At 36.4% G+C, this 15,382-nt stretch overlaps 1 protein-coding gene across 1 annotated transcript; it reads left to right on the top strand.

Annotated features, from left to right (window-relative positions):
- Window positions 1-3,633: 3,633 nt before the first annotated feature.
- On the top strand, window positions 3,634-7,947 carry LOC131957432 (ankyrin-3-like). Its single transcript, XM_059322231.1, has one exon. It carries the CDS (start codon window positions 3,634-3,636, stop codon window positions 7,945-7,947), a length of 4,314 nt encoding a protein of 1,437 aa, XP_059178214.1.
- The last annotated feature ends 7,435 nt before the right edge of the window (window positions 7,948-15,382 follow it).

Raw genomic sequence — 15,382 nt, 5'->3', positions numbered from 1 at the left:
CTTCTTGTTTTCAAAAATTCTGAAAATGAAGTTTTTTCTTTTTCTTTAATAACTCTATTCTTTTTTCATAACTTTACCTTAGAAATTTGCTTTCAGAGAATTGCTGCCATTGTCTTTTATTTTTAACTTAATGTTTTCAAAACTACCTAAACTTTACTATGCTTTTTATTAAAAATTGCTGAAAATAATTTTTTTAAATACAATTGACGTATTTAAAATTTTCCTATAAAATTGCTTGTTTTATGTAAAACTTTTAAATTGACACATTTTTAATGTTAATTAACGTTTTTCTTAAAAAACTAAACTGTTTTAAAAACAACTTTTTCAATAACCATGTTAATGTTTTTGCTGATTTTACAATCAGAATAATGTTTTTACCTAGAATATCTGGATTGTGTTTAGGTTTATTCTCCATGATTATCAAGCCTAATTAAAAAAAACAAAAAAACATTTACACTGTGATCATACAAGTTGCTCTTATTAAATACATTTAATAAATAACCTTTGACCTTAGATGTGTTTTTATTTTTAAAAAATTCTATTACTTTCCTTTTCTAAGAAAAACAGAAATGTCAAAGCAGCTTAATACAGCACTACTGTAGTTAATACCTTGATTGAATGTTAATTATCATTAGCTTATTTGTCTAAAAGTTTGATTAATTCCCATTGGTTTATACACTATATAAGTTTAATATAAGTTTATAATTTTAAGTCCCATATGTTTATTTGTTATGTTTTTAAATTAAAAAAAAATATTTTTTGTGTAGTTTTATATAGTTTCAAAAAAATTATGATATAGTGTACATTTAGTAATGGAATGAAGAAATGTAAAAGGGCATACAAACCAAATGAAAACAATCATTATGGGATGCAACTCTGTTTCTTTTGATGGCTTACTTAGCTGTTGCCCCATGCCCATCTTGAAATATGAAGCCAAACATTTGCAAAAAAAAAAAATAGCTAGAAACAAAAAGAAAATGGGAAAATGGTCACTGTATACAGATCACCCAGCTCAGTCCTGTGCAAGATGGCAAGAGGATAGATTAAAGCCCATAAATGTATATGTTATAAATTTTATTCACACACACACACTCACACACTCACACACTTACACACACACACACACACACACACACACACACACACACACACACACACACATATATATATATATATATATATATATATATATATATATATATATATATATATATATATATATATATATATATTTATTTATTTATTTATATGTATATGCATATTTTCATTTATGTATGCATGCATAAGGCATATATGTTCCAACACTAACCCCAACCATAAGCTTAACTGTTTCCCAATATTATACCTAACGAGTAATACATATAAGACGTATTAACACGTCGGGACCACAACCTAAAAAATGTCACCGCTTACTAAATCCCTCAAATTTTTTCTTTATGTTTTTAAACAGCGATTTCTATTTAACATATTGGGTGATCAATTATTAATTCAATTTCCAATACATGTCTTTTGAAATGAAATATAACGGATGAAACTCATTTTCTAAGATTACATATAAAATGCAAAAATGTGTCGTTACATATTGTTAACTCTCCCCCACCCCACCCCCGTACCACGCATAGTCACAAAAGTTCAACCTCACTCCCCACCCCCCTCACCAATAGAGCGTGACGTCGTTTATGGACGACGCCTAACCTATAATACACTTACCAGACGATCGATTTTTAAGGCACCATTATAATGGAGTACACGCCTTTTGAAGCCCTTCCCAGTGACGTAGTTATTTTCAACACTTTCTATTTCAAGTCAGTGACACAAAATAAGCAACACGCTTATTTTTGCCAATGTTTTATTTTTCATGGAAATAAACACTGCTTAAGTAATTGTAAAGTGGATGCTTCAAATGATGCTTCTTCCTTTAGTTCAGTTAAAATTTCTTAATCTTTATTATTACTTCCTTAGACCAACCCTAACCCCTAACCTTGAGTATTCCCTTCAGACAATTTTCTCCTGGGGGGCAGATCACTTGAAAATGTCTGGGGAAGGGCTCCGGACTAACTGTTTCAAGTATATATATATATATATATATATATATATATATATATATATATATATATATATATATATATATATATATATATATATAAATTCTATTTCTTTCGGGGTCCAGTCTTCTCCCAAATACATTCCTGAAAAAATGGTGCTAACCCTAACTTAGATAAACAGATAATGAACTACCCAGCTATAGCAAAACCGAAGACAGCTGCCATACATTTCATTCAAATACGCCAACCCTTAAATGAGCCCGTTTAATTTACTAATCAGTTTCAGTTTTGCTTTAAACACTTAAATAACAACAGTCTATTTTTAGAAACTAAAACAAAAGTGAGTTCCGGGAAGCCTGTGCCTATAAATAGACACACGTAGTCAGAGAGTTCAATAAATTATTGAATAACTGTGCCAGTTGTGGAATCTATTCAATAACGGTTCTGTGTAGAACTGTTTGAGCACGTTAAGAAGTTTTAAAGCTACCCAGCATACTATATTTGAAATAGGTAAGACTTTTTATACAGACTTAGTTAAACACATTTTCCATTATGATAATTAGGTTAATTATTTTTCGAGTGTGTCTAACTAAACTTTCAGTTTAACGTCGACCTGTTTACTATCCTGTTATTGTATTGCTATTTGTCTTTGTCATTGCTGTCAGTCCTATGTTTCTTCATTCTCTTTGAAATTATGCCAGCGTTTACTTTTCAAGCTGACACGTACTGCTAGTTATAAACCGAAGCCTTATAAGCATGGAATGGGGTGGGGGTCGTGGTCCATATATGACGTCGCTCTCCAATAGGGTGGGGATTTAAAAAAAACAACTGAATTTGTATCCATTAATTTATTTTATTTTTAAAAAAAGATTAATTTCGGTAAATTGAAATAAAACTTGATTAATGAACTTTATGTAAGTAAATATTTTCAAGAAGATACTGTTTAACAAACAATATCATATTATAATATTGAGGCGGGTGGTAGGGTGACATTTAACAGTGTGTGTGTGGAGAGGGAGGGGTTGAGGCCTGTGTGGGGGGGGAGTAGGGTGGAGGAGACTACAATAGTTTAAACAAGCTTGATATTTATGCTTGCCCCAAAGGTGATGGCCCATAAATGACGCTACAGCCTTCAGGGGTTTGGGTTCGACTTATGTGCCGGGGGAGTGGGGGTGCGTCAGCTAACACATTTTAGAAAGATATCGATGTCTCGATAAGGTTTTTACAATATGTGATAACAACGGGGGGAAATTGTGTATGTTTTTTTGGAGGGGGGGGGGGGGGATATGAAAGCGACAAAAATTGTGACCTCTTTTGTGATGGGCATTTACTTGCAGTTAAACTGTTGTTATTTTTCAATGTTATGCAATAAAGTCTCTCTTTGGTTTTAATTGACCGTCAGTTTAAACGTTTCAAATATGTATTTTGTCGTACCACTTTAGTCGTGTGTGATAGTGTCTCAGTATTGTTCTGATTCAAATATGTATTTTGTCCTACCACTTTAGTCGTGTGTGATTCAAACACTTATTCTATCTTACCATCTCGTCTTTACATAAGTATTTAATCTGATCACAGGGAGTAACAGACAATGGCATTAAACCCCGCATCACGTGATGTTCAACGTCACATTTCTCCCATCCAATCAGAAGATCAGACCAGCGATCCCAAGTTTATGAACTTTAAAATACAAATTTCCAACACGCCATGCTCCAAAGCTAATACAGAAAATTATATTATTTTGGAGTATTCATCTGAAGATAGTGAACAAAACCCCCCCACAAATATGACTCAACAGTTTTCTTTAAATGAAACAAAGCTAACACTATCTCAAAGGTTTACAATGGAAACGACGTTTACAGAAGACCCTATTCAAAAATATTCTTCAGATAATGCCATGCTAGATTGCTCTTCAGATGGTACTAACCTAGGTTGCTCTTCAGAAAATACTAGCCTAGAGTGCTATACAGAAGATACTAACCTAGGTTGCCCTTCAAAAGATTTTAGCCTAGGTTGCTCTTCAGAAGATACTAGCCTAGAGTGCTATACAGAAGATACTAGCCTAGGTTGCTCTACTGAAGATACTAGCCTAGGTTGCCCTTCAGAAGATACTAGCCTAGATTGCTCTTCAGATGGTACTAGCCTAGATTACTCTTCAGATGATACTGTGCAAGATTATTCTTTAGATGACAGGATGCAAGACAACTCTTCATCCAATATTATACTTTCCAATTCCCCATATCAATCTGATGAACAGGACAGTAATTATTCAAGCGACCTCGAAATAGTTATTGTAAACCCGGAAGCGGTGGCTACTTACGTAGCGTCCATCTACACTGCAGCTTGTAACAACACACTGAACGCCATAGACAAGAGCCGCATCAACGAACAAAACAGCGCTGGGGAGACGCCGCTGATGATCGCCGTCAGAGAACAAAACCCCACGGTCGTCACAATGTTAACACGACACGGCGCGGATTTAGAAATAAGTAAAGACCCAGACGGTAAATTTACCGCCTTGTCTTTGGCAGGCGCGAAGGAATACGTCGATGTTGTTAAGACTTTAGTCGGTCTAGGAGCGCGCGTGGATTGTATCCAATCTGGAACTATTTTAAATATCGCACGAGAGAATGGGTTTTTAGAAGATATTGTGTACCTTGAGAATGAATTCCGGCGTCATGAAGGACTGGAAAGCTCGGCGTTGTATCTCGCGGTCGAGGAAGGAGATCTTGAAACGGTGCAGGCTCTGGTCAAATGTGGGGCGGATTTAGATAAACTGGACAAGTTTGGCCAGACAATCCTGCAGCGTGCCATCAATTCCCAGCACACGGACATTGCCGAGTGTTTAATTCATGCTGGGGTATACTTGGACAGCAAGGACTTTGATGGGCAGACGGCCTTGACGCAAGCTTGTTTAAACGTTTTTGAAGGTCAGACTTTCGTTTCCGCTTTTGATTTAGATGATGTAGAAAACGACGATGGCAAAAATGTAAAATTAATTCGTTTACTTCTTGAAAAAGGGGCCGATCCTAACATAAAAGATACTCGTGGGAGGTCCTTGCTTTTCAGATCTCTAGTAGAAAATCATCTTGATGTGGCCAATGTTTTGATTGAAGGCAACGCTGACGTCAATATAGACAACGAAGTAGGAGAGACGCCATTGAATATTGCTGTTGATAGAAACGACACAGATATGATAAATAACTTGTTAAGAAAAGGGGCCGATGTTAACTTATGCGGAGGGAAATTTCTTCCAAATCCAATCCGTGTGGCGGAAACAGGAAATGTTGCGCTGATGAAATTGTTTCTACAACACAAAGCAGATGTAGATGTTACAGTAAATGGGGTTAACGCCCTTTTTATTTCCATTGAGAAGAACGACACAGACATGTGGGAACTTCTTGTGAGTAACGGGGCGGGGCTGGAAGCTTTCAACGCCCGGGGGGAGACGGCGTTGATGATGGCGGTTAAAGCTGGCAATATTGACCTGCTACGTCATTTGGTGCAGCACGGAGCAGACGTTGATTGTCTAAACAGCAGACGTGTCAGCGCTCTGTATGAAGCCGTGATACTCGGGAGCTGTGAAGCCGTGCAGCTTCTCGTGGAAGCCGGGGCCGCGTTAGATACAGTTTATTTCAATGATGGCTCCATCCTACATCATGCTTTAAGAAAACAGAGAAAGGATATCGCGGCATTGATTGTTAAAACAAAACTAAATACAAGAGAAGAAATCGATATGTCTAGAACAAGTGACACAGACGAATTCGACTTTATCAATGTTGTCAATAGGAGAATGCAGACTGCTTTACACATTGCAGCCAGTATAGATAGTTGTTATTTAGTAAATTTGTTAACTGACGCTGGCGCTGATGTAAATATGACAGATGATAATAACAAAACCGCTTTACAAATTGGTTTACACTTACGCAATATAGATATGGTGGAGATATTACTAGAAGCAGGGGCGGATCCCAATGTTTTAGATGAACACGGGGACACGCCTCTGCTACACGTAGTAACCTATAATCCAGGTTTTCCTCTGATTCGATTATTGGTCCAATATAATTCCAATGTAAATTTACAAAATAAACACGGTCAAACGCCGTTAATGTTAGCTGTAGTACAAGGTAAAATTGAAATAATTAATCTGTTGCTTGACCATGGCGCGAAGGTTGTACAAAAAAATAATTTAGGATTAGCTGCAGTACAGCACGCCATTTTTGATAGATCAATGATCAGGCTTGGGTCTTTGATTCGCGCCGGGGCGGACATCAGTGCCAGGAACTCAATGGGAGAAACATATCTAATTCAGTCAGTGAAACGTTTAGAACTAGAAATGGTTGATCTGCTGATAAAATCTGGAGCAAATGTTAACGCACAGGACAGCGAAGGAAAAACTGCCCTAATGTATAATACTGTCACACACCACCCGTGGTTTGATAGAATAGAAGAACTCTTGTTGTCGGCTGGTACCAATGTGAACATTCAAGACAACAATGGAGAAACCCATCTTATACAAATGGTGAAAAGTTTAAGAATAGACACCGTTGACTTGCTGATACCATTCGGAGCTGACGTCAACGTACAGGACAACGATGGAAAAACTGCTTTAATGCACAACACTGCAACATATTCCCCATATTGTTCTATGATTGAAGAGCTCTTGTTAAAAGCTGGCGCTAACGTGAACATGCAAGACAGGAATGGAGAAACACATCTTATACAAATGGTGAAACTGTCACAACCAAGTATAGTTGACCTCTTGATATTTTCGGGAGCTGATGTTAACGTACAGGACAACGATGGAAAAACTGCCCTAATGCACAATGCAGCAAACCTTTTCCCATATTGTTCTATGATTGAAGAGCTCTTGTTGGTTGCTAGCGATAACGTAAATATACAAGACAACAATGGAGAAACCCATCTTATACAAATGGTGAAACTTTCAAGAATAGAAACCGTTGACTTGCTGATAAAAAGGGGAGCTAATGTTAACTTACAGGACAACGTAGGAAAAACCGCCCTAATACACAACGCTGAAACACATTCCACAAGTTTTTCTAGGATTGAAGAGCTCTTGTTGGCGGCTGGCGCTAACGTGAACTTGCAAGACAAGAAAGGTAAAACGGCTTTAATGTACACAGCCAAATACGAAATATTTCACACCCATTCGCAGTTACACACCGCGGAGAATATCAACATCAACATAGAGGACAACAAGCACAGGACGGCTTTGTATTATGCCTTTACAAACAAGAGATCGACATCATATGGACTGTTTCTCACAAATACGAACGCGAAAAAATTCAACGCTGAAATTTTGTTAAATTTGAAAATCAACCCTGTCTTGAAAGTGGATCAGCCGGTGTTTGAGAAATTATTGCAAAAGTCTGGTCTCTTAGCTGAGAATATCTCTGATATCAACCCAGTTGAAAGCATTCGGTTATGTGTGAGTAACGGCTATATGCACAAACACCAAAAGTACCACACTCTTTTCTCCATGGCTTTGAAGTGTGACAAAGAAGACATAATAAAATACCTGATTTCAAACTGCTACCTAACCAAAACAGATCTCCAAGAAATGCGAGATTATCACAGATCACCTGGTTCAGATAACGAAGACGTGAAACTTGCAGCTTGCAAACCGTGGCCACTGGTGAAACTCGCCTTCATCACCGTGTCCACCCACATGGGGTTCGGCGCCAACAGAGCGCGGCGGATCAAAAGTTTAGAACTACCCCTAGTTCTACAGGACGCTCTCATGTTTAAAACTCCTATAGCGAGGCTCGCTGAGAGAAAATGGTCAGAGATCCCAATATGTTTAGACCCTGTAAAATACGAACAGTTGGAGAGTCCTCGACCTCTCTTGACTTTCTGGCCGTTCGGATGTTATCTCAGGTTGTAGATAGAGCGTATGTGTGTAATATGGGAGTAAGATGGGCTGATTATTTTATTAGAATCTGAGAAATCTTGACATTGGCTGTTCTACAAGTCATGGAAAATTGTGTGAAGAAATGCTTTGAAGATATTTTGAAGGAATATCTTGCACCATCTATGTTTACATTAACATTAAACATGTAATGATTTGATGATCGAACCATATATATATATATATATATATATATATATATATATATATATATATATATATATATATATATATATATATATATATATATATATATATATTTATATATATATATATATATAATGTAAATTTACAGCGGAGACAAAAAGAAATTGATTATTTCCTTGTTGATCGCTCTATTACAAATTTGTTTTTAATGTGCGAAGTAACTCTCTACCTTATACTCTAGCGTTTTAAAATGAGTTTGGCTAATATTTACATTATTGCAGGTTTTAAAAGATAGTCGGTTTTGTCGGTCTAAAACCCTCGCTACCAAATCGTCTATCTGTGCGTGCGTAGACTTGGCCGTTTAGAAACGAGAATTTCGGTCTCAGCCGCGTTCGTTCGTTTTGTCAAAAGAACTTTGTTTAGTTATGTGTGTGTTTTTAACTTATAATTAACACTTCATAATATTTAGAGTATATTTTTGGGCTCATATTTTAATTATTTGAGATTATTCTACTTTATGGGGTCAGTTTAATTTTAGTAGAGATGTTTTAGTATGGCTGTGTTGCTTTCGACTGTTTATTCATTATGGCTGTCTTTAGAACTAGACTTGTTAACTGTTGAAGGTTATTATTTATTGCATCTTTCTATTCTCACAGTTTATTTAACTAAATCTGGTGGGTGCTGGGTTTGTAGAATGATAATAGTAAAAATATAAACCTTATTGTCAGATATATTATGAATGAGACATAACACAATATTCACATTAATAATGACTTAAGGTTTACTTATTTTACAAAACGCAACAAAAAATATGTTAATTTTTAAATTAATTCTTTAAATAAAACGTCACATCAAGAAACATTAAAATGACACATGTTTTTAAAATTAGGCAAATCATCATAAAAATGTGTATTTATGACTAGCTTGTAGGTGCTCATATATGACAACTTTTATTTTTTTTATGCTGTTGTACAACTTGTCAGGGGCTACAGAAAAGATCATAATCTTACGACCCTAGCTTAGCAATTGCCAGCTATTTGCTAATTGACTTTGAAGTAGATAGTAGCATCAAGGTTGTACTGCAGTGCACAAATATCTGTCGCATTCTTGATAGGTCTGACTGGTTTTTTGAGAGCGGCTGGTCTCTTGTATGGTAACACAGGTCTTTTTGGGGGAGGCTGGTCTGTTATATGAGGCTGGTCTATTGTATTTTACGACGGATATGTTGAGAAAGGCTGGTGTCTTGTATGGTAAGAATGGTGTGTTGAGAGAGGCTGGTCAGTCGAGAGAGGCTGGTGTCTTAGAGGGTAAGATTGGTTTGTTGAGAGTTTGGTCCTTTATATATTATGAGAGTTTAAGAATGCTAACTTCAAAAGTCTTTTGTTCGGATCCCGGGAAGATGAGGTTAGCGAGCAAGGAGTGAATGAGGTCGTTTTTTTAAAAAATAATTGAATTGATATAATAATTCTATAATAATTTTCAACGGCTTATATTCAATACAAAAATATGAAAATAAGTGTAATCAATAGTTCCCAAGGGACTTTAATTTTAAACAATGTATCTGTAATTGTGTCGCTGACCATATTTAAAAAAATATTGTTTTTAAATTTTACATGATTACATAGACTTTTCAAAAATGTTTACATGATTACATAGACTTTTAAAGCCTATTGTGTGACTTGGAAATTCAACGAAACCACATAGATATACAATATAAAGCTCAAACTGATACTTTTTGTTGTAATACTTTTATTTTCGAATAAAACATACAACATCAACATGTGTGTGAATGCATGTCTGTAGTAACATATTATTATATATAGAGTGTTTAAAGATATAAAAAAAAATACACATGCCATCTAATCATTTACAGAATGCTACACAAAACAGGGAACTCCCAAAATTAAAAATGGAACATAATGGAAACGAATAAAAGAAGAACAAGTTGAAAAAAAGGGATGAACAGTGTTTCTTCCAGACTTTTTTCTCCGTGGGGGGGGGGTGCACTTTAAATTTTCGGGGGGGGGGGGGGGGGGGGAGGCGAGAGACATTTTTCGGGGGGTGGGCAGAGCCTCCCCGAACAGATGGCTGGAAGAAACTCTGAGGAAGAGTCATAGGGACGAATTCAATCAGGTGCGACAGAAGTCTTATGATCATGAATGTTGGGTTAGGCTGAGTTAGTGGGAGGAAGTGGGGGTGGGGGGGGGGGGGCGAAGGGAAAGTCACTGTGGACCGGTCGTGGGCAGTGGTGCGTGTCTTAATGGTTGTGTTTTGTCTTTGTTGTGAGTAGCTACTGTAATGGGGGGGGGGGCGTTGCTGTTGATTAGACAAGAGCCTTCCATTTTGTGTCATTTGATCTGGGGTGGGTTAGTTGTAAGAATGTGAGAGTGCGTGTTTTTGTCTGGATTTATATAGGAAGTCTAGAGATGATGGACTTATACGGGGTATTTGTATGTACGTTTATCAATCGTGTGATTAACATTGTCTTTGTTCATTTTGGTAATACCTGATCATCAGAATATAAAATAGTATTTCATCACAAGGCTTTCAAATGGTAGTAATATTCTAGTAGTATTGAGAGCAGGTATTTGTTTTATGTCATTACGTCTCAAATGTGTAAAATCATTGTTGAGTTGGAGTAATAAAAATTATTTAAAAATTAGCTATATTACATTGATAGTATTTGCAAAAGCTTATGATCTAGAACATCTGAGGTTGTTAAGAAAATTTAAGGTTCACACAGTGTGTATTCTAAACACTTATAATATAGATTTATAGATTTTTAACAATAGTGTATGTGGCTAAAAAACAAACATCGCCGTTAGTGGTGGGTAGGGTGAGGTCATGGGGCATGGATTGGAAGGGGGTGGGGATTGGTTGGGTGCGGCAGACCACGTAACAGGAGCGATGTTGCGTGACCTAGCTACTACGGTGTTGTGTTACCTGTCGAGGCTAAATATCAGGTCCAAAGTCTGTTTGGTAAAGTCTTGCACATTATATTTTGCCCTATTTCTGTAGCACCAGATAGTTTGTCTATATATAGCTACTGTCCTTATTTTGCGTTCCAACACAGTCTCTCTGACTTGGTATTTTGTTTAATGTTATAGCTATGTCAATGTTGGAATTCTCGTTTTTATTCGTTAGTATAGTTTCTACGGTTTTCTTTATGGAATGAATGGTTGAGCAGTCAAGATAGATGTGTTTTTCTGTTTACGATGGGTCTTGTTTGCACAAATAGCAAAGAGATTTATGTTTGTGTGTTAATTTTAAGTTTGTGTCTCAGAGGTGTTGCGTTGTAGATACGTTTGTATGCTATTTCCATGTTTAGGTTTATTTTAGTTCCGCTCTCCTGTCCGTAATCTAGGAATTTCACTAATTTTATAGAATTTTCTGTCTGTAAAATAAGGGCTTTGTCATCTGCATATGCTATTATCTTTTTGTTAGTCGAGTTCGATATGTCTATTCCTTTAATGTCCGCGTTTCTTCTAATCCTTTCTAGTAAGGGTTCTAGGATTAAGATGTATAGTATGGATGATAGGGGGACACCCTTGTCTAACCGATTCGCATATTCTAAAAGGTTTGATAATATTACTGTTTGTAAGAAGGTGGCTTTTGGGATCTTTGTAGATTATTTTATCCAAGTAGTAAAAAAATGATCTAAGTTGTTTGCCTTAAGCACTTTGTGTAGTTATTTTTGGGAAACTCGATTGAAAGCTTTTTCCTGATTTAAACTTAATATACATCTTTTTTTCTCGTGTGTATATTGTATAATGTCCCTAATTAGGTGATTATGGTTCTGTATGTTTCTGCCTGTGACACTGCATTGTTGGTCTGTATGTATTAGTTTTGGTAGGTGTGGTTCTATTTTGGTTACAAGTGCTTTGGTTAATATTTTGTAATCTGTATTTAGAAGGGATATGGGCCTATCGTTTTTGGTAAGTTTAGGGTCTGTTTCTGGTTTGTGAATAAGTGTTATATATGATGTATTAAAGTTTTCATGGCAATGCTCTAATATATACATTTCAGTAAAAGTGTCTAATAAGAAGGGGCTTAGGTCTGCGATGAAAATCTTATAAAATTCGCTTGTCAGGCCGTCAGGTCCAGGATATTTATTGTCGTTTAGTTTTTGGATAGGTTTCTTGATGTCGTCTAAGTTAAAGGATGTATCTATTATGTTTTTGTCGTATTCGTCTAGTGGTTTGATGTTGCTTAGATATTCGTCTTGTTTATCCTTGTGTGTCGGTTCGTTTTTGTAAAGGCGTGTGCAGTAGTCCGTGAACACAAAATGTATTTTTTTCCGGGTTAGTCCTGTCTCAAACGGATTCTGTGTCTGTATGTATATGACAGAGAATCGACCGTTGTCAAAAAGGGTATGTAAGTAAAAATCGACTTGATCGCCATAGTGCAATATTCTTAAAGCGTTTATTATCTAAATGAATACAAAAAAATATTTAATGTGGATGATTTTTTAAGCAAGTTTCATTTTTCAAACTTATCATTTCGATTAAAAAAAAGTTGAATTCATTCCCATTGGTTGACATGCTTTATAAGTTTGATAAGTCCCCTAGGTTTATATCTTATGTTTTTAAATTTCAATTTTTTTTGTGTAGCTTTTAACAGTTTCAAAAACATTATGATAAAGTTTACATTCAGTAATTAAATGAAGAAATTTAAAATGACATAAAACCTAAATGAAAACAATAATTAGGGGATGCAACTCAGTTTCTTTTGAGGGCTTACTTAGCTGCTGCCCCATGCCCCATCATGAAATGTGAAGCCAAAAGTTTTCATTAACCCATGGCTAGAAACAAAAAGACAGTGGGAAAATGGTCACTGTATACAGATCACCCAGCTCAGTCCTAGGCAAGATGGGAAGTGGATAGAATAAAATGCCATAAAAGTTACTAAGTGTTATAAATTTTATTCACATAGGTTTGAAAATTTCGGGGTGGAGGAGCGGACACTGTTAAAAGAATATATATTTTCTAAATAAATGTTATTTCTTTCGGGGTCCCCCCTTCTCTCGAAGAGATGCCTGAAAGAAACAGTGCTAACCCTAACTAAGATGCGTACCTTAACAGAAAATGAACAGCCTTGCTATAGGCTACTGGGTTTCGAAACTGAAGATTCCGTGACAGCTACCATACATTCCATTCTGCTACGCCATCCTTTAAATAAGCACGTTTATTCCACTAACCTGTTTCCAGTTTCGCTTTAAACACTTAAATAACAACAGTCTATTTTTAGAAAAGAAAACAAAAGTGGATTCCGGGAAATCTGTGCCTATAAATAGATGCATATAGTCAGAGAATTGGATACATTATAGAATGACTTTGTGCCAGTTGTGGAATCTATTCAATAACTATGGTGTGTAGAAGCGTGTAGAGCACATTAAGAAGCATTAAAGCTACACGGTATGGTATATTTGAAATAGGTAAGACTTTTTATACACACCTATTAAAACACATGTCCCATTATGTTAGTTATTTTTCGAGTGTGTCTATCTAAACTTTCAGTTTAACGTTAACCTGTTTACTATCCTGTAATTGTATTCCTATTTGTCCTTTGTCATTGCTGTCAGTCCTATGTTTCTTCATTCTCTTTGAAATTCTGTCAGCGTTTACTTTTCAAGCTGACACGTACTGATAGTTATAAACCAAATCTTTATAAACATTGAATGGGACGGAGGGGGGGGGGGGGGGTTGTTCGTGGTCCATAAATGACATCGTTCTCCTATAGGGGTTGAGATTTTCAGATTTTTTAATTAGTTATATCAAACGTAGCCTTATAGCAGTGAATAGGGTGAGGTCGTGGTCCATAAATGACGTCGTTCTTCTTTTGGGGTTGGGATGTTTAGAATTTTGTTAAAGTTAAGAAACTAAATTTGTAGCAGTGGCATAGGCAAGACGAGGGGGGGGGGGGCTAGGACCCGCCTGTAAAAAATTTTTTACTGTCGTAATACCACTTTTACTTATTTAAATCTATTTCTTAATCAGTGTAATTGTATATGTATTTTTTAGAACAGTCATCTAAAAACTGACGCTATGTTCACTCTGATTTGGTTATACCCTTCCCCCACCTCACTACTAGAACGGGACAGGCCGTTATTGTGTAGAGTGACATTAATGTCACACAAACGCTGGGTATAAAAATAGACCTAAAGTTACAGGACAGTGGTAAATGAAGTTGAATCTCCCCCCCCCCCCCCCAATCTAACCCAAGTAATCGCGTAATCAGGCACAAAAATACCATGACTATGGCGACTACGTTCGTTCTGAACAGTGTGATAGACAATAGATAAGAAGGGGCGTTACAGTCGCTCACTAAATTGGATCCCACTTGTCCACAGGCGCACTGGAAGGGTGCGATTTGGCTGCGAAGAAATTTCACTTTCCGCCCCAAAAGGCTCAACAGAGGTCACTGAGGGCCATATAATAAGTTTTATTTTAATAATCCGAAAAATTAACCAAGGTTATATTATTAACTGTGATGTTTCGTTTTGTCCGTAAAAAAATCCAAACAGTTTCGTCACTTTGCGAATAATCCAATTAGCATCTAATTTTAGACAATCCAATCAGAAATTGAGATCCGTCATCTAATAATAGACCTTTACTAACGCTAACATATGCATCAATCACACTGATAATTAAAACACGTCAAAATATTTTTTTTTACGTGTTAAAGAAAAAATCCTGTTCATTTGTGTCACTTTAGCAAATGACGCAATCTGCATCGTTGTTAACAGAATGCTATCTGGCACGCTGGGTTATCCTATGAGCAGATGTTGCCTATGTTATTTTTAAGCATCCAGGGGCCGTACGCGGCACCTCTGCGGTAATATAACTGGGGACTCCCGAGAGCGCCCCTCTACGTCCTTGACACATGGGTGGTTACCGAAGTGTGTTCTACCTAAATTATTTCGCTGAGTGATTAACGCACACTCAAGGTTTTCATGCGGTAGTGGAGGTAAACACGTGTCCCGACTATTATGATCCAAGCGCAGGCATTGTTTACATTTAATTAACTCTGTTTTAGAAAACAAGGTTATGAAACAGTGGCGTAGCTACCGTAAAGCTAGCGTAAGCAAGGCAATGGGGGGCCCAAGGCACATAGGGGCCCTTTTCTCTCTTAAAAAAACTAAAACTTTTATATTGGAATTTTAATATTTATTTTATGTAAATAATTTTAAAAATAAAAAGGAAACCCAGTTTCCTTTATATTGTAGAAATAATTTAAATTTCCAAAAAAGGCCTCTTTACTGAAC

Source organism: Physella acuta, unplaced genomic scaffold, assembly GCF_028476545.2.
Source record: "Physella acuta isolate Inbredline_101_S28 unplaced genomic scaffold, ASM2847654v3 ptg001242l, whole genome shotgun sequence".
In the NCBI taxonomy this organism is placed as follows: domain Eukaryota; kingdom Metazoa; phylum Mollusca; class Gastropoda; family Physidae; genus Physella; species Physella acuta.
This window is presented reverse-complemented; position numbering and strand designations above follow the sequence as displayed.

Coding starts and splice junctions, on each gene's coding strand:
- LOC131957432 (XM_059322231.1), top strand. CDS start 3,634: ATGGCATTAAACCCCGCATCACGTGATGTTCAACGTCACATTTCTCCC.